This window comes from Candida oxycetoniae (genome assembly GCF_023343755.2).
Source record: "Candida oxycetoniae strain CBS 10844 chromosome Unknown scaffold13, whole genome shotgun sequence".
Lineage (NCBI taxonomy): Eukaryota > Fungi > Ascomycota > Pichiomycetes > Serinales > Debaryomycetaceae > Lodderomyces > Lodderomyces oxycetoniae.
Genome location: NW_026055409.1, coordinates 148,093 through 168,469, shown reverse-complemented (window position 1 = coordinate 168,469; position 20,377 = coordinate 148,093). Strand labels below are relative to the sequence as shown.

General features: G+C 36.6%; 6 protein-coding genes across 6 annotated transcripts; 5 read left to right on the top strand and 1 right to left on the bottom strand. All coding sequences in view use genetic code 12, as the record gives it.

Moving 5' to 3' along the window:
- Positions 1-1,932: 1,932 nt before the first annotated feature.
- CUP9 (transcription factor CUP9) lies at positions 1,933-2,805 on the top strand (the record flags this gene model as incomplete). Its single annotated transcript, XM_049323273.1, has 1 exon — positions 1,933-2,805. The coding sequence occupies one exon, from the start codon at positions 1,933-1,935 to the stop codon at positions 2,803-2,805; it is 873 nt and encodes a 290-aa protein (XP_049180872.1).
- Positions 2,806-8,488: 5,683 nt separating this feature from the next.
- Positions 8,489-9,811, top strand: KGF56_002082 (uncharacterized protein; the record flags this gene model as incomplete). Its single annotated transcript, XM_049323272.1, has 1 exon — positions 8,489-9,811. One exon carries the CDS (start codon positions 8,489-8,491, stop codon positions 9,809-9,811), a length of 1,323 nt encoding a protein of 440 aa, XP_049180871.1.
- A 1,142-nt stretch (positions 9,812-10,953) lies between these two features.
- On the top strand, positions 10,954-12,660 carry FGR2 (Fgr2p; the record flags this gene model as incomplete). The annotated part of the gene is made up of 1 exon (XM_049323271.1): positions 10,954-12,660. One exon carries the CDS (start codon positions 10,954-10,956, stop codon positions 12,658-12,660), a length of 1,707 nt encoding a protein of 568 aa, XP_049180870.1.
- Positions 12,661-13,207: 547 nt separating this feature from the next.
- KGF56_002080 (N-terminal protein methyltransferase) lies at positions 13,208-13,939 on the bottom strand (the record flags this gene model as incomplete). The annotated part of the gene is made up of 1 exon (XM_049323270.1): positions 13,208-13,939. The coding sequence occupies one exon, from the start codon at positions 13,937-13,939 to the stop codon at positions 13,208-13,210; it is 732 nt and encodes a 243-aa protein (XP_049180869.1).
- A 1,097-nt stretch (positions 13,940-15,036) lies between these two features.
- MAC1 (Mac1p) lies at positions 15,037-16,431 on the top strand (the record flags this gene model as incomplete). The annotated part of the gene is made up of 1 exon (XM_049323269.1): positions 15,037-16,431. The coding sequence occupies one exon, from the start codon at positions 15,037-15,039 to the stop codon at positions 16,429-16,431; it is 1,395 nt and encodes a 464-aa protein (XP_049180868.1).
- Positions 16,432-16,702: 271 nt separating this feature from the next.
- Positions 16,703-20,200, top strand: KGF56_002078 (uncharacterized protein; the record flags this gene model as incomplete). The annotated part of the gene is made up of 1 exon (XM_049323268.1): positions 16,703-20,200. One exon carries the CDS (start codon positions 16,703-16,705, stop codon positions 20,198-20,200), a length of 3,498 nt encoding a protein of 1,165 aa, XP_049180867.1.
- Between the last annotated feature and the right edge of the window lie 177 nt (positions 20,201-20,377).

The following is a 20,377-nucleotide window of genomic DNA, read 5'->3' as shown; positions in this document are numbered from 1 at the left end:
CCTTTACCTACCTATACCCTTACCTTTGCCTTTACCTTTACCTTTGCCTTTACCTTTACCTTCACCTTTACTGTTACTTTTACTTTTACTTTTACTTTTACTTTAACCTTTCATATTTACCTTTAATATTTAATCCTTTTTTGATATTACACAAATAAATTGAGTATGGTAATAAGCAACAGAACAATGTGAAAGCATTGAAGCAGGAGAAGCCATTCATTTGGACCAAAAAATCCAGAGGGGGGGCACGTCATGTCATTTTGAATCTACTAATACATGCAGTAATTCACAAAAATAGAAAGCGGCACCGGCCATCTCCACCATTCTTCTCTCTGTATCAAATATGTATTGCCAAAAATATCTCACTTTGAATACGTGTCTTGATTCTATTTTCTTACAAGCTTACAATGAAAAAAGGTTAAAAGTTTAATACAACAAATTGACCAAAAACAAATGCAACACAAACGGGTTTGATTTGAGTTTGATGTCGATGTCACTGAAAAATTACATTTTTTTTTTGAGTTTACATGGTGGGGTGACTTGTTTCTTTACACATACACATTGTAAGAATGATCTATCACCATTCTGTTGTCCTGTACAGTTATGCGTGTTTTTGATATCCTTCTATATACACAAGGGGGGAAGGGAGAAAAGGAGGAGGAGGAGGAGGAGGAGGAGGGAAATTTCCTTTACCCGTCTTGATATCAACTTTTGCTTTTTTCATATTCCCTAAAAACTCTGTTTCGTTTTCCTCTCATTGGTAGCGCGGAAGATATTATATTGTTCCAGATCTCCTCATTCTTTTTTTTTTTTTTTTTTTTTTCCAATTTGTAAATCTTGCATTTCTGCGAAAAAGTTCAAAATAACCTTTCCTTTTTTTTTTTTTTTCCATTTACATAATATTATTTTTATTCTTCTGTCATTTGTCTTTTTTTCGTATCTGCATTAACGCTTTATCAGTTTTTGGATTTTGTGTACCCAAAACGGTAGAAGAGTGATAACAACGCTATATATAATATTATGTGTAGGGTGTAAGTATGCAATATGGCGTAAGATTCCGATACATGTAAAATTTTAGTGTCTGAAAGCACACAAAAGCCCCAATAACTGTCTTTTCTACCGTTTTTACATTTAGCCGCTAATCATATTTACATAGCCTGCACAATCTGACAACTCTTACATAACTAGAGGTGAAATTAGCCGGGCCTTTCAGACATCAGACACGAGATGGGTATCTAACTGTCACTTTTGCATGATGTAATGCCACTGACATATCTCAGGGTATCTTTAACCAAGGCGACAAGAATAAGAAAGAAAAAGAAAAAAAAAGAGTTGAAACATATCTGTCACCTTGTAATACAAATGAAATAAGTAGAGATCACCATGTGTAGCATATACACCACTCTTTTTGTCACTGACACATCGCCATTCACGGCATTCACGATACTCACCTAATTCACAGTATCAATGTGCTAAATAATATGTTACATATCTCTCAATATTAAGTTACCCGGTGACATGTATTCTTAAACGCAAATAAACGGACAAGCAAAAAGTAAGAAAAAAAAAAAAAAAACAATTTAAAATAAAGTTTATAATACATACTACGGTATATATTATGTAATACACTATTAATTGTGTTGTTTGTTAAAAAGAAAAAAAAAAAAAAAAACCTTAACTGTGTGTTTTATCTTCCCTCATCCTTCACCATCACGACCTGTATGAAGCGGCAGCACAACCACCAATCTACCGACACTGGGACCCACCAGATTTTTTTTTCAGCTGGAATTTTTTTTTTTCAAAAATTGGTTATAAATATACAAACGAATCCTCTTTTCAATGTTGTCTTCCCCGCCATTTTCTTATATCCCAAAAAGTAACAAGTAATATACCTACTACTATTACCCATAACTCATATTACTACTAATAGTCATGCAGGTAGCAGAATTAATCAATAATTCAAGGTCGTCTTTGCCTTCGATATCAGCTACCAGCAGCTACCAATTACCACCTTCACTTCCTCCTATATCTAAGAGGATTAGCTTACCGCCAATAAGCAATATCTTGATTCCATTGGCTCAGCAGCAGCAGCAGCAGCAGCAGCAACAACCACATCCACAATCACAGCCACAGCTACAGCAGCTACCCCAACAGCAGATACTACCAGCAGTTTCTCATCTTCAACAATCATATTCTCAAGTACCCCCTACTAGTATCACTGCCGCAAACTATACAACTACAACAAACGATCGGTTGCAATCGTTTAGCAAATCGCCTATACCTACTACTACTTCATATACCAGTTCCAACGCATCTTCCGTTTCGTCGCCTACATCTTTACCATACCATCATCAATATTCTAGGCAGCAACTGCTGCTGCTACCCCCACAATACCCTCCTCACCATTACCTTGCACCACCTCAAATGATACGATCAAACTCACATTCAAACTCGTTTTCCGCAGCAATTAACAGTGCTGTCTCGTCTCCATCAAGAAGTCTTTCTTCATCTTCGACACCAAGTATTCCATCTTCTTCTTCATCTTCTTCTTCCAATACCAATCCAAATTCCTCATCTAGCTACTCGAAACGCAAAACGAGAAACAATTTACCAAAAGAGATTACATTTGTGTTACTTCGTTGGTTGAACGACCATTTAAACCATCCGTACCCCAACTCGTTTGAGAAAAACCAATTAATGATGAGCACGGGCTTAAATCAACAACAATTGAGTAATTGGTTTATTAATGCTAGAAGAAGGAAAATTAAATCGTTAAAGGAGCAGAAGAAAATGAACTTGGTGTAGGAGATAACACCATCAAACTCGTGGTTTGACCACTTTATCACTTTTAACCATCTTTTTTTTTTTTTTTTTTTTGCTTTTTCACTTTGGGGTAGATATTATACATTACATACAAGTTTTACTAAAAGGATTTTAATTCGCCACTACTATTATTACATTATATAGCTTTTTATGAAATTATCACGAGTCTTATGTTAAAAAAAACTCCCTTATGAATCAACTTATTCTTTTCTTTCATCTTTTTCTCTCCCTTTTTCCGTTATTTAGTGGCTTATATGTCACTACTTTGACTTTAAATCTCCTTTGTTCCCGAAAAACTCTAGCTTTTTTTTTTTTCTTGGGGCGCCAAATCTCAAGTGCATTTCCTGAAGCTCCTAACCTCGATCTCAAACCTCAAAACAAGTATGGACTTTATCATTTCCTGAAGTCCCTAACCTCGATCTCAGATCTCAAAACCAGTAGGGACTTCTTCATCATTTCCTCTTTTACTCGCTTCTTATAGAGACACACTACTTAGTAACCTACCAACCACCAATAGCATGATGGCAGACACTTCCATTTACACCTGGGTCTTTCATCACCTAAAGCTAGTTTTTAACGGTGGCATCTTTTAAACACCTCCTCTACCAACAGTGACACAACTGTTCTATATAGCAATTAGGGTACTACACAGCATTGAAAATGCTATTTTTGAACAAGTGGAGGATCTCTTCTTCCCCCACCCCTCAAAAGAATCGAGATAATCCCATTAATAAGCATCTCTTCTTAAAGATGTATCCTGTCAAAGTAATTCATGCATTATTTATTGAATGCCGCATTTTTTTTCTTTGACACTTATTATTTCCGTAAACGCGGACTTAATAGTTACTGCATCGGGTATCCAACTCCTCGTTTTCACTGAGTCCTATAATCCGCGGGAAAAACCTCATAGCAAGGGTGAGCCCAATTGCCAATACATATCTGAATATATTTCAAAGTTTTTAGAATATTATTACAACACTATCGAGCAGACACTATCGAGCAGACACTATCGAGCAGACACTATCGAGCAGAGCGAGATGGTGTTGTAACAAGCTACTTGGTGTTGCTCTGCTCGATAGTGTTGCAACAAGCTACTTGGTGTTGCTCTGCTCGTTAGTGTTGCAACAAGCTACTTGGTGTTGCTCTGCTCGATAGTGGAGTCTATCTACCTGTCATTTACTGTGAGAGAGAGATTGTGTGAGCAAAAAAGATGAATGAATAATCCCCTTAGCTATTTGCCTTCCCCTTTCTTTGCAACATTCTTCACTGAAACTTTTGACTCACGACAACTATCAACTATCAAAAGCACAGCAGTTACTCTGATGCTGTAAGTAACAGCGGGAAAAAAAAAAAAAAAAAAAAAACGGTAAATCCAATTTCAAATTCAAATACAAGCCAAGCCAAAGTCAAAGCCAAGCCTTACCTGATTATGATTTGATAGAAAAGACGAGACATGCTCTATTCTTTGCTTTTCTTATTTGCCCCTTTGAAGTCCCAACAAAATCCAAACATGGTCGCGACCCGATCAAACCTAAAAAAAAATTAAAAAAAACAAGAAAATAACTGGGTGGTTTTTTTTTTTAGAATGATTAGTTGATGTTTTGTTTCGTCAAACAAAAATCATCTCTGTTGATCAATATCCAATCAAAATCTATTTATATACCATTCATATGAGTTAGTATTTCCTTGTCCTTGAACAATCCTTCTCCCCGCTTACTCTCTCTATCTCTCTCTCCAGAACCACTCCCCCAATCATTCTCAAATGCAACATCAAAAAAAAAAAAAAAAACCAATCACTACAACCATAATACTAACCTGTTATTGGTCTTATTGATTCTCTCTCTTACAACTCTTTGCTATAGCCAAGAAAAATCAAAAACTTGACAGCAAAATCAGACACTGGAAAAAAAAGGTTAAAAAAATGACACATCATTACTTTACCCGCAAAGCATTAACTCGCTACCATTACTCCGATTGAAGGACAAAGAAAAAATATACGAGTTCTATCTCTGTATTATAGAGCTTTTGTGTAAACTACTATGATGGAATACTACATACTAAAGTTTTTTAAAAATGCAACAGAATATCTATCTAAAAAATTTAATCAACCCCAAGCGCCAGTGTAAATCAAACCCAACTCTTCTACAAACAATCAATTTTTTTTAGTCGATGCTTAAGACAAGGTATCGACCGATTTCCGAACTGCGTATTGTTTAGTTTTCTTAATTAGTAGGCGTCTGCCTGTGTATGTTTAGTTTGGCATTATGTAGATTATAATCTCAAAGATGGGGGGGAGGGCTATGCTATGGTTTATTAATAGAATGATTTTTCATTTCGTTGTTGCATTATTTGAGTCATGGTCAAGTTAAGATCATATCATAAATTTTGGAAACTCGTAGGAAAAATGATAAGCATTGAGGTGGTTGCTTAAACATATCAATCAAAAATTTGATGAATGAGACAATAAAAAAATTGCCTGAAACCTAAGGTCCTGTGGACCCAGAGACTGGACTAGGTTGGACTTATTATTCCAGTCCCCGTCCCCGTTTTTCAATAAAATGTCTTGGTCTTTTTCTCTCTATCTATGTATCTCCTCTTGTTTTTTTTATTGGTTCCCTTCTACAAATTGAGAAGGGTTCCTAGGAACTTCTTCATATTCCTTTCTCTTTGTCTCTCCTTCTCCCCATATAGGAAATAATTAATCTGCTCAACTAACAATGCAACAATTACAGCAAACATTTATAGCCTGATCTATTAATTTTTCCTCTATTTTTTTTTTTTCAAATAGTTCGATAACTGCGAGTGTTTGCTTTGCTGATTGGTAGATAGGTTTTCTGGTCAATGGTGGGTTCTTTTTTTGTTGTTAGGAATCCAGAAATAAATTTAGAGTTGAAATCTCGAGTTTAAGTTGCAATGCAAAGCAAAAAAAACCCTTGTATTGCTGAGTAGTACAGATTTCTATAAAGCGCACTTGACTAGAGTGTACCACGAATATTTTCTTATCGATAGAATAGAAATAGGTTCATGAATACATGTATAGTATAAAAGTGATTTGGTTGCATCGGTTTGCACGAATATTTCCTGGTTGTGTTTATGTGACCCGGTGTTTTCTAACCAAGTTTGTCTTTAGTTTATCTCAAGTTGACAATTGCTAATTTTCAATCAATAAGCATTAATCTTAAATCAAGTCAAGGTTTCTTAGATCAAGCCAATGTTTCTTAGATCAAGCCAATGTTTCTGTATACTTCCAGTAGGACACGCTAGAGTCATTTTTCCCTTTCGTCTCTAGCTCGCTTTGCTCGCTAGAGATAATCGCCTTTATGCTGTGTCTATAATTCACTTAATTAAGTGCAAATCAAATGCAAAAGTTGTTTTACAAATTTGCATTAAATTTTGAGAGTTAAATTTACATGCCCACCGATACCCCAAATCTTTCATTTGCCTGACCAAATTATGTACAAAGCAAAAACACATGTTCAGTAGCCTATGAAGAAGTTATGGACAAGCACTTGCTCTTTCATTCCGTTTTCGTAAATAACTCCGAAAACAACTATATTTTGAAATTTCAAGTATCTACTAATCATTTTCTTCTTTCTTTACAAGTAGCTTCTCTCGCATCTGGTAACAAGGTGATAATTTGAACTAGCAACCAGAGGCGGTGTATAAGAAAAACGAAATTAGATTGTCTAAATTGATTGATCTCTTTCAAAAAGTTTTCAACTGGTAAAAGTCGGAAACAACAAAGGTGCTCAATGTAGAGAGTATTGGGCCCCACACTAATACTAATCTCACTTGATGTCACTACCACACCATATAATCAGTAACTAAACAAGTTGTGTAAACAAAAAGAAGAAAAAAAAAATACACACATCCTAATCTTAACCTCGCTTGTCGTCACCCTTTCCCCTATTATTTCAGTCTACTATCCAATAAAAGATCCCCTTAGATCAAGAATAAAGAAACCATATAGGAAAACTGATTGTTTCTCGGCAGTGTGACAAACTATAAATGAAATAAACACACAATTTTTCAGACTTTTTTTGGCTTATATGCAGACACAAAAATAATGAAAAATAAATTGTTTACAAAAACAATTTATTTTTACGAGAGGCTCTATCATCAGACAGACAATTTGTAAAAAAAAAAAGCAGTCTTTGTTAAAAAGAATAGTTAAGGCTCATAACCCACTAACCTGGAATTTCCATCAAGTAACAAACGACTGATTAGGCTTTCGATGAGCAGAATTTCTTAAATAAATTCTAGACTTGGTTTTTTTCACACGAAAGCATCGCCTTGTCTGAATTAGTATAGAATTACGAATCCATAACACTATCTCACCCTTGACTGTATATACATAAAACCAATATCAATAATAAACTACTTTTTTTTAATCAACTTTCTACAAGGGACCTCCTTGGATGTCCAAAAAAAAAAAATATGAAAAAAAAATGAAGCTTGCTGTATATTTTACTAGTCTTGGTGATAATAAGTCAACGACTAAGTCTTTACCACCTGTGGAGAGAGTGAAAATTTTAGAATGAAAAGTCTGCGTATTTTTTTATTAAAAAGAAAAAAGGCATTATTACCAACTAACGATCCTCACCGTGTGTTTGTCACCATCCTCTCATCAAAACTAAAAATAGCAATTTAAAAAGGAAAATGACATGCTTGTAAACTCATATGAACATTGTTCTTCAATGTACATAATCCTATTTCTGTTTCGACCACTCTACTTCTCTCCTTTTATCATTCTAATAGTTTTAAACGTCAATATCCATTCTCTTGACTCTTTTGGCGTCAGTTTCTGCAAGTAGAAGCGAGATGCGATCTAAAACGATGTTGATAGATCTAATTAGCAAAAAGAAACAATGTTTATTTTTGGATTGACATAAGGTAGGCACTAATGGTTTTCTTGGAAAGGTTTCCTATATTGAATCGGATTAATTTTGAAAGTTGAATCACAGATTGTAAATATCCGTTATTTATTGAAACTTGCTAGCAAATCCATACGCAACACACTATCGAGCAAAGCGAGATAATGGAGAACCACTGACTACACCGAGACTAAACGCAACACACTAACGAGCAAAGCGAGATAGTGGAGAACCACTGACTACACCGAGACTTAACGTAACCGCATCTATCTTTATCTCATACACCTGTGGCACTTTCTGCCAAGGGCAAAGGCCAGAGCAAGAGGGTACATAGAATAGATATTTCTTTTACAATTCGACACTTTTTTTTTTTGCAATCATCTTTTGGCTAAATTTGAACCAATTTTAGTAACCAAATAAACTCAACAATTAACGAGCTCAGTAATTATAGCTATTAAGATCAATATTTAGAAGAGAAACAACACCTTTAATAACACCAAGGCTTTTCTGTCATCCCACCAATATCCTCTTTACCTGTGTCGGTGGCAGTCCTCTTTACCTGTGTCGGTGGCAGTCCTCTTTACCTGTGAGTGTTGGTGGCAGTCAATGCTCCACTATCTCGCTTTGTTCGATAGTGTTCCAGCCCAAATCACGTGATGTAAACACTTTCCTAAAAGGGTAAGAAAATACGTCTCACGATTTTTTTATTTTTTATTTATTTTTATTTTTGTTTTTGTTTTTCTCATCAAGAGATGATTTGGACCTCAGTAGTAGGCTTATAAGACCACATAATGGTTTCAGAAACAATGTCTTGCAGCGTGGCTCTAGCTTCTCCATCAGATGCGCTAATTGAATACTCCTCCTACATTCTTGAAGAAATAAACGATCTACTAAAAGTAGAATACAATAAAAAGGGACGCAAATATAGGGTCGTTAATAACACACTTCAAAGAATACGACAAGAAGATAAACACCTCATTATATGTCCTGAACAATTAGAGCTCAAACTATCCTTCTATTCCGCATTTATGATCTTATACAACATTGGCAATGGCGAAATATTAACTAGATATCCCGAATTTTGCTGTACTATTCTAAGTCTAGCTCAAACATTAGAGGAAAACCACTGGTATGAAGAAGAGAACTCGAGTGTCTTACATTTGAAAAACTCCAAAATTGATCCACGACAATTGATAAAGGAAGAAGCCGATAAATTCATTGAACAATACCCTTTGACTGAAACCCACACAACTCAAGGTATAAACCTATTGATTTGTTCTAAATTGAATTTCTTGCATACCGATCATCATATCGGTACAAAGCTAGAGGGCTATTATATGAAGTTCTACATTGAGAAGTACTTCAACATTAATGATGAAGCATTATCTTATCCGGATGTTCTAATTGCTTTAAAAAGTTGTGTTCATTGGGGGAATATCAAAGGTATTCTATATAAGCTTGAAGTGCCTCATATCCAAACAACACCTGAACTTATTGAAAATTTCAAGAAATTCCCCGATCCAAGTCCAGAATTGAAACAAAGTGTATATGAGCGGTACCCCAGCGGTACATCGAAATATTGCCTTTTAAAAAAATCAATAGAGACGCTAGCAGATTCCCCGTATGCACAATTAATTCCTTTCGACCAAACTACGTACCCAATTGAATGGCTCTATAGACTTTGCAAAGATATAGAGTCAAATCCTATAAAGTACCATTTACGATCAAAAGCAAAACAATTGTCAGATATACCGCCAGTGTCACTAGCTGAATTGACAATGAAGTACAATTCATTATCGAGTAAATTGTTTCAATTCATAGCACTTGCAGCTAACGTATTGATCGACTCAAAAGATCATTCATTTTTGCAAAACTCGAAAATTCCCAAATTGAATCAAGAGCTAATCAATGAGAATGACAAGATATATAAATATCTAGTTGATTTACGGAAAAAAATCGACATTTATGAGACAAAACTGTGGGGTACTGAAGATATTGTTGCTCGATTGCAACAGGAATATAATCATTCAAGTAGTGACACACTTTTTGCTCAAATTTCAGAATTGAGACAAGTGTATGCAAGACCAAACCAAAGTGTCATAAGTACGACTTAGTGGAATAAAGCCATCTTGTTTGATCCACATTATGACATGCATAAACTCGGACTCTTTAAAGCTCTTACTCTAAACTATTACTTACTCTAAACTATTACTTACCCTGCTTTTCCAAGCTCCTCTCAGTCGTCAAACTTGCTCGGCCATTGGAAAAAAGAAAAAAGAAAAAAAGAAAAAAAGAAAAAGGAAAAAGGAAAAAGGAAAAAGCAAAAAGGAATATGCATACAACTACCACCTCGATGCTTCTTAGTTGTTTTCGTATATTTTAATTTCTTAGCCGTTGTTTAGTTTCCCACACTATCGAGAAGTGACACTATCGAGCAGCGACACTATGGAGCAGAGCGAGATAGTGGAGCAACACTCAGTAATCTGTTGCAACACTATCTCGCTCTGCTCGATAGTGTCAGTAGCTTGTTGCAACACTATCTCGCTCTGCTCGATAGTGTTCCTCGATAGTGTTCCTCGATAGTGTTCCTCGATAGTGTTTCTCGATAGTGTTCCTCGATAGTGTTGCTCGATATTTTTTGAAAAAAAAGATTTCACTCTTCACTCTTAGGGGGGAAGGAAGGTAAGAGATAGCCAATATTAATAAAAGACAAGGCGATTTGCCGTACTGTTCAAATAACACAACCTGCAAATTTTGCAGCAAGTGGCTAAGAAATTCCGAAATACCACCGTATTTCTGCCACCTTCTTCTACTCTCAAACGTCTTTAGCCTTTTCTTTTAGTACCAAGAAGCATTAAGCATTTTCTTCGCCTTAAGCATTTTCTTTGCACCGTTTTTATTTTATTTTTTATTTTTTTTTTTTTTCTTCTTCTTCCAGAAAAGTAAAGTCAATATTCATTCACAAAAATGGTAATGAACTTGCGCAATACGTACATGAATTTCTTTTTAGGGAGGAAAGCTTCTCTTCTGCTTCAAGTGTAATCCAGTGGATTTACTTTAATTCATTTGAGCCTTTTCATGCCATCTCAACTAGATTTTTTTCCTACTCAGTTACCAAGTATGAAAAATTTTTGTTTTTCATTTTTATCTTTATCTTTATCATTTTTTTTTTTTTTTATTCTTCCCCAGTTTCATTTTCAATATCATCAATTAGAACTCTAACTTGGAAACAAGTAAAGTACTCTTCTCCTCTATAATGATACTAGATACCCATACCGAGGAGTCTCAAAGACTCACCAATTTATCTCACCTGAAAAGGAATACTGATGTAAACGATGGGTCAGTAATAATGAGTCCCATACCCCAAACTTTTTCTGATGATGATGATGATGATACAAAAGAAAAGAGAGTGGTGGAAACAGAGGGAAAGTGTTATGACGAGACATATATCCAAAATGAGAAGTTCTTGGATGACACAATATCTTCAGATTTCGATATGGTCGAGCTTGAAGCAAATGATGAGATTTTACACAAGAAAATGAAACTAATCAATGATGCCATTGACGAAATAGGATTCACTCCATACCATCTCAAGCTTTTTTTCCTTAATGGTATGGGCTATTGGACAGATACACAGCTCACTTATTTGGAAAGTACTGTGCGTATGTTTATCAATTACCAATGGGGCTACAAGTTCCCGGTTAGTGCTGAGTGCTATGCTGGTGGTATGATGCTTGGCGCTTTGGTATGGGGATTTGGTGCTGATTTAATTGGAAGAAAACTCGCATTCAATTTGTCGTTACTTCTTAGTGCTATATTTGCCATAATGACAGGTATGATGGGAAATATGGCAAGCTATTGTTTATTTGTTCTTCTTTCAGCATTTGCTGCTGGTGGTAATTTGGTGCTTGATGCATGTGTTTTTTTAGAATACCTTCCATTTAAACATCAGTGGTTACTCACATTTTTTGCATTGTTTTGGGGTATAGGACAAACAGTTGCTGTTGCTTTAGGTTATGCCTATTTGCCAAATAATAGTTGTGACTCCTATGAAAATTGTCCCCTGGGATCAAATAAAGGTTGGAGATACGTATGGTATACTAATGGATGTATTGTTCTTGCAATGGCGATATTAAGAATCACTGTTATTCGGTTAAAGGAAACTCCGAAATTTTTGGTTGTCAATAATCGTGATGCAGAAGCAATACAAGTTCTTCATTCAATAGCTCACAAATATAACCGTTCATGCTCATTAACTTTAGAACAATTGCAATCTTGTGGGGAAATCGAAAGTAACGAAGATTACAGAAAACATTTCAATTTGAAGGGTACTTTAAGGATTGCTTTTCAACATTTGAAAATATTATTTGCCACGAGAAAAGCTATTCGGTCGACTGTATTGTTATTCATGTCTTGGGCGTTCCTCGGAATATCATACCCATTATACTCGTCTTTCCTCCCACAATACTTGGCAACTAGAGGAGCCAACATTTCTGCAGATACGATAGGTGGAGTTTATCGTGATAATTTAATAGCCAACGTTTGCTCAATAGGTGGACCCATAATTGCCGGTTTGCTCCTTCTTTTCTTCCCAAGATTGGGACGTCGTGGTGTTCTTTTCATTGGAGGTATATCAACAATGGCATTGTTATTTGGTTATACTGCTGTTCGTACAAGAGGTCAAAACGTTGGATTGACATCAAGTGTGTTTTGTTGCTTATATATCTATTACGGAGTTCTATTTGCTTATACTCCGGAAGTCATGCCTTCGGCAGCAAGAGCAACTGGAAACTGTTTATGTCTTTTCGCAACCAGAGTATGTACAGCTATGGTTCCTATTATTGCATATTATTCAAACACAGCAAGTGCCATACCTATTTGGATATGTGGAGCGTTTGTTGGTGTGATTGGTGTTATTGCATTATTCTTACCATTTGAACCAAGTAAGCAAAGAGCAGTATAAAAGAACCAAAAAACAAAAAACAAAAATAAAGTAAGTTAAGTTTCCAATATATTTATCATAGAGCTAGTAGTTCTTACATTTTTTATTCTATTTATTACACGTTGAGTCTTTATTGTTAAAAAAATTACGTTGACTTGTTCATTAGAGAAGAGTATTGTATAAAAAGAATGTCTTTGGGTGCAAAAAAAAAATTCTTTTTGAACGACACTATCGAGCAGAGCGAAATAGTGGAGCACACTAGCAACACTGTCGAGCAGAGCGAAATAGTGGAGCACACTAGCAACACTGTCGAGCAGAGCGAGATAGTGGAGCACACTAGCCATAGAAGGTAGTGGAGCATTGACTAGAATTACTGTCTAGTGCAATTGGTTCTTTCTCGTTTATACAAATAACTGAGAATACTAAAACTCATGGAGAAACCTAAAATGTAGTAAGGGATTTGCCACATTGAGTCAAAATGCAACTGTTACATACACTTTTATGTAGATAAACTTTATCAAGTGTTTTTGGTCTTACTGAAACGGGATGAATGTTAGTTTTGCTACTTTTATTTTTGCATCACTTTCAAACTGTACATCCTCACAGGGTACAATTCCTTAGGCATTCCTCTTTGCACATCAGTAGCAATCAATTTAAACCCTGCTTGGGAAAACAACTGTCTAAACTTTGAATCTGTTCTGGTGACAGAACTATCAGTGTCATCGAAAATGTCCTCCACTGGTGCAATATTCTCCTTCACTATCAAAGTGCCATTCTCCATTAGTGCGTCTCGACACTTTTGCCAAAATTGAACCAATGCCTCATCAGGTAATTGGCCAACACACCACTGACACCAAATCATCCAGTATTTTTTATCCGGTATCCAATCCTGCATTCCGATATTGTAAATCTCGCCCAACTTCCCCAATTTCTCTACTTCAACCAACTCTTTTGCCATTTCTTTTACAAAGGGCACTACTGGCTCAAGTAAGTCAATTTTATCGCTCACTTTCCACAACACGTCTCTTGTGATCCTACCAATTCCGGCACCCATATCAATAGTATATTTCATTTCTCCAGCGGGACATATCATTCGACTCGATAATCTTCGAAGAAAAGTTAAAGAGCCCACTATATCGACTTTGGGAACTGCAGTTTGTTCACCAAAACCTCCGAGAACTCCATTCACCGATGCAGGAACCAGAGTCCAGTAACTTATGGCATCTTCATAATTGATCTGCGAGTCGGCAGCTATGCTTGACCCGGTTTCCAAATATTCATCTTGAACCTTTAACGGCATGGTAAAAGTAATTCAATAATTGAAGGAAAAATGTTAACACAAGATTTAAGTGGAGAAAAAAAAAATAGTGATGAGATGAGATTAGATGAGATGAGATGAGATGAGATGAGATATGTGGATAAGCAATGATTTTGACAAGTAGTCAACAAAATTGAAATATATACCAATCTAAACAAAAAAGCGAACCATTGGCTCGTACTCAAGCAGGGTATACAATATCATGAGCAAAAACTCCTATAAAAGAGAAACACAATGAGGCAAACCAAGACCCATGTGTCACACAATGAGGCAAACCAAGACCCATGTGTCACACAATGAGGCAAACCAAGACCCATGTGTCACACAATGAGGCAAACCAAGACCCATGTGTCACACAATGAGGCAAACCAAGACCCATGTGTCACACAATGAGGCAAACCAAGACCCATGTCTCCTTATATCAACATTAATAAAATATATACCAATCTAAATAAAAAATTTCACCACCTCCCTTCATATAGCTTTTCCCCAGATGAGTACTCTTTACAATCTTTAATCTTTACAATGGTAATACCATTTACCATTTTGTACAGGGGTGGTAGCAGCTAGTGTCGGTGGCAGCTAGTGTCGGTGGCAGCTAGTGTCGGTGGCAGCTAGTGTTGCTACAAAGTGTTGTGCCCCACTATCTCGCTCCGCTCGATAGTGTCGGTGGCTGCTAGTGTGCCCCACTATCTCGCTCTGCTCGATAGTGTCTGCTCGATAGTGTCTGCTCGATAGTGTCTGACAGTGTCCGCATCGACCTGCCAAATTGGGGTCAACATTATCTGCTCACTTTTTGTCACTAAATCTTTTTTTTTTCAGCATCCTTGTTATGAGATGGTTATTAAAGAACAACAAGGGGATTAAACAGTATGCATCTTCTAGTGATGATAGAGTCTTTATTGATAGTGAAGATTGTTCAATGATAAACCTGCAGCTTTGTTTCATGTTCCTTAATCCTTAATTTACAATTATTAATAGAATTATAGAGATATTTTTTGCACCAAGGTAGAATTATTGAGTAAATTTTGCACCAGGTTGAATTATAGAGAGATATATTTTTTTTTTGCACCAAGAGGATGATTTTGATAAATGATGCCAAATACTCATGTATGGAGTGCATAAGAGGACACAGGTCTTCTCAGTGTAAACATCACACGAGACCGTTGCTACAAGTGCGAACTAGAGGACGACCGGGAGGCTATGCTAATGGGAATCCGAACCACCGAGTAGCTGTGTTTGCTGAGGAGATTGCCCAGGACGACGACGATGATGCGCTGTTGCTGCTGCTGCTGCTGCTGCTAAATATGAAAAACAACTGCAAATCTCAACCTATTGTCATTTTGAAGGCATCTTCTAAGCAAGTTATAGATTTGAGCAATGGCGAGATTGTGGGACCGTATGACGAGTCAAAGACAAAACAGTATGTGATTGAGAAAGTTCTTACTGCACAACCCGTGATCAGTGATGAAAGCTTTATTGTGACTACATCGTGTCAGGTGCCAAAAGTATCCAAAAAGAATAGTCCCAACTGTTGCTGCAATAATAAGAAAAAGAATATAAGCAAATCAAAGATTTTGCAAACGTATATCAAGAATCGCCTTGGCGAAAGACTACCTTCAACCAAAGTTGAATTTGTTCAAGAGAAAGAGTTTAAAAAGCAAGAAAATGGGAGAAACTCAGAATTAGAGTTAGACACAGTTAAAAAGGATGAAGCAATATTTGAAGTTATTCCTGTAGCATCGTGTTCTATTCCGGGAACCTGCTGCTGTGACAACAACTGTTCGTGCCTGGGGTGTATGGTACATGGAAATACCAAAGAAAGTACACAGCTTGAGACTTATCAAAACCACCTGCAAGTAACTGACCTTGCTCAGCTTAAAAACGAGCAGAATTTGGTATTCAATAGCATCCCAAATGTAAGACTACCATCATCATTGTATCAGTCTAATAGTATCGCAATCGGCACGCTACCGCAACATGTACCTGGACCTGGACCTGGACCTGGACCTGGACCTGGACCCGGACCCGCACTTGGGCCTGGACCCGCACCTGAACCTGTACCCGCACCTGCATCCAAGGAGTCTTTATATAATAACCCTTGTTCATGTCCACCTAATGCTTGCGATTGTGCCAATTGTGAAACACATGGTATTATCAATGGTTATAAATTAGATGAGTATTTCCAAGACCAAGGGAAATTAATGAATGTACTAGCATCCGATTTCAATTTTGATGATTTTTTCCAATTACCACAAGTTACAACAGCTACCACCACCACCACCACAACAGCAACAAAGTCTCACATTAACGATGGTTGGGATATTTTAACAAATGATTATGAACCTCACATTACTAATGGAGATTCAACCAAACTCCCACGCCTGAATCACATTCAACCAGACCAAAACCCACTTACCACGCCCCATGCATGGATCTTATCCAGTAAAAACCCCTATTCAAATACCCACTGACCTCCTAGCCACACTTCTTTCTTTGCTGTTGCTGCTGTTGCTGCTGTTGCTGCTGTTCCTCCTCCAACAATCATGTATCTATGTATTCGTCTTGTACATATATTTTATAGAGTAGAATGAATCACGTGACTCCTTTAAAAAAAAAAAAATTGAAAAAAAAAAAACGAACAAATTTCTTTCCTTTCCAGTTGGGGATTCGAACCAAGCTGGTTGTTTCATTGCTTCTATTAGCTGATAAGTTTGTTGCGAGGGCTTTTCCAGGTGTTCAAATATGGAGGAGGTGACAGATATATCGTATTATATTGGTCAAGATGGAGTTGAGGCGTTGAAGAACTTGGATGTTCCAGTTGAAGGAGGTGATGTTGTTTCGTTGAGTTTGACTAATGCCGAGGAAATCCCCCCCGATCCCGAAGAGCTTGTTATGTTTTTTGACGAGAATAAGAGCGGTAAACATTTTTGGATTATAGTAGCCAGTGCATATGCGCAATTGGGCAAGCTTGAAGAAGCGATTCAAATCATCAAGTCGGCGTTGAAGTCGGCCAATTTCAATGAAGAAGAGAAGAAGACATTTCAGTCGTATTTGGTATGGTTGTATTTCAGATACGTTGCTCTAGGCATTGATAAGGAGACCAACTTGACCCAAGCCGGAGCTGAGATTTCCAAGTTGAGAGCAAAGATCCAAAAAGATCCACAAACATCCCCTATAAATAGTACGAGTAATTTGTTAGCGGAAGCGGTGCTATCATTGTACCAAGGAGCTGATGATAGTGCGCTTGATATCTTTGAACGGATCTTGAGGACTGACCAGAATAACAGTTTTGCATTAATGGGGAAAGCTCAGGCCATTTTGAGTAAAACAAAAAACTACTCGCATGCATTGAAATTATATCAACAAGTGTTGATATTGAATCCAGCAATGAAACCAGACCCTAGAGTAGGAATTGGTTTGTGTTTTTGGTTTTTGAAAGACAATAAAATGGCAATCCAAGCTTTTGAAAGAGCTTTGGAATTGGATGCAAACAATACAAAAGCAAAAATATTTTTAACTTTGGCTAATTTCTATACAACTTTCAATAGCTCATTGAGTGACGAAGAGTTTTTATCAAACTACAAAAAATGTCTTGTGGAAGTTTCAAAGTTACATAAACAAAATGTCCAAGATGCCACAATTTTGCTTGTTATAGTTTCATACTATTGTTCCAAAGAGGATTACGATACTGTTGAGAAGATTATAAAAGGTATTGTTTCACAAATCACGGGAAGTGATAACTTGACAAAGTTTAGCCACTTCAACAAGACATCTGTTTCCAGATACCAATTAAATGTGTTATCGGAATGTAGCACATGGCTAGCGAGGGTTGAATTTGCCAAGGGGGATTTCACTCAAGCATCAAAATATTTTCAAGAAGCTATAAAGATGAATGAGCTGAATATAGTGGCAAAGCTAGGTTTGGGTCAATCTCAGTACAATCGAGGATTGATTGAAGAAGCAAGTTTAACTTTTGAATCAATTTTAAGAAGCAATGTAAACTGTTTAGAGGTTAATTACTCGCTTGGGATATTGTATTCCAAACAAAATTCGAGAAGAAAAAGAGATTTGGCTGTACAGGTATTGGAGAGATATATCAGACTTTCGAACAATAGGGGGTTATCTGCGCCAAAGAACGATTCTGGAATTTTGTTCAACAAAGAGCCAATTGCACTAAATGCATATTTGACATTGAGTAAATTGTATGAAGATAGTGATATAAACCAGTCACTCAATTATTTATCCAAAGCAGTAGAATTGGCAAAACAAGGCGGCAAAAGCATACCAATGGAAATCTACAACAATATTGGTGTATTTCAGTTTACAAAGCAAAATTTCCAAAAAGCAACAGAAAACTTCCAATTGGCACTTGAGCAACTTGATCTGAATCCAGAGTTTACTTCCTCTGATGGTGATGGTGATGGTGGTAGCGATCTTTTAGTTGATTTGCCAAAGGATTTAAAAGTAACACTAACATTTAACCTCGCCAGATCCAAGGAAGTTTCCAATAAAGAAGAAGCATTGCAAGCTTATGAATCTCTTTTGACACAATGCCCACATTATTTTTCAGCAAAATTGAGAATCTTGTTTTTATCATGCATCATACTGGAACTGAAACTATCAACAGAAGAGATCAAAAATGAAATCGAAGAACTATTAAACTTGAACGCCTCTGATTTAGAAATCAGATCGTTTTATGGTTGGTTTATCAAAAATTTCGGTAAGAAATTAGGAATGAAACCTGATGCGGATACAAAGTTTCAAAAGCAAACACTTGTTGATTACGACAAACATGATTGTTATGCATTGATTTCATTAGCTAATATCTACTGTGTCATGGCTAGAGATATCAAAGGTCCCAATATGGAAGAAAAGAAACGAAATTATTATATTAGAGCTATTGAATTATACACTAAAGTTTTAACAGTGGACCCAAAAAACGTTTATGCTGCTCAAGGTTTGGCTATTGCATATATTGAGAATAAAGAATCTATCAAAGGATTAGACATTTTGAGAAAGATTAGGGATTCATTAAATGATATTTCTGTTTACTTGAATCTTGGACATGTCTTGTGCGAATTGAAACAATTTGGAAAAGCAATTGAAAATTATGAGTTAGCATTGGGTAGATACACCGATGGTAAAGATGTGAAGATTCTTACATTCTTGGGAAGAGCATGGTACCTTCGTGCCGCAAATGACCAAAGTTTGATTTTTTTCAAGAGAGGCTTGGAGTATGCTAAACAAGCATTAGAGTTGACCAAGGGTTCCAAGTCCGCATTACTATTCAATGTTGCATACATCCAATTTCAAATTGCCGACTTTGTAAGTAAGCAACTGTTGCAGCAGAGGAAACCTCAAGATATAAGTGATGCCATCGATGGTTTACAAGAAGCCATCAACACATTGATTCAACTTGCATCTGATGAAGAGAAGCATCCGCCATATCCAAAGGATGAATTACGAGGTCGTGCGAATCTAGGTTCAAGTACTTTACTCAATAGGTTAACTAATGCATTTGATGAAACTAAAGAAAATATAGCTTCAGTTGAACAAAAGCTACAAACTGCTAAGCAATTGAGAGAGCAAGAGAAGGAAGCACGAGTACAAGAGGAGCAAGCTAAGCTAGATTTGTTGAAGGAAAAAGAAGCGGCTTTAGCAAAGGAAAGAGCTGTTCTAGAAGAGCAAGCAAAACAATGGGCTGAAGAGGCAGCTAAGCTGAATGTATTAGTTCAAGATGGAGATGATGACGATGATGGAGATGATGGTTATGGTGATGGTAACAGATCTTTTGGTGAAGACTCGGAAGTCAATAATAAAAGCAGTAGAGGCAGTAGAGGTAAAAGAACAGACTCGAAGAAGAGTAAAAGAGCAACAGCAAAGAGTAAGAGGATTGTTGATGATGATGATGATGATGATGATGACGTTGAAGATGAAGATGATGTCGTTAATGACGATAATGATGTTAGTGAAGATGAACACGAGGCGGAGTTTTCAGGAGGAGATAACGACGATGAGCAAGGTAAAGTGAAATCGAATGGGAAAAAGAGGAAGCGTGTTGTCAATGAAGGTAACGGTGATGATGAAAATGTAGACCCCGAAGTTAAAGCAGCAAATGGATCCAAGAAACAAAAGAGGAAGAAATATTTATCAGAAGAGTTTATTAAGGATAGTGATGAGGAATTGGATGATGATGATGGCGGAGTTGAAGAGGAGGAAAACAACAAAATTGTGCTGTGAAAAAGAACTTGAAAAACATGGAGTAATGATATATAGAAAGTAACCTCACCTTGTAATAATAATAACAATAGAAAAGACATTACTGCTCTGCACCAGCAGGAGCCAAAAGGCGATGCAGGTGAAAAGGGATAATGGGGGGGGGGGGAATTTGCACAGTTCAACAGTACTACAAATTGA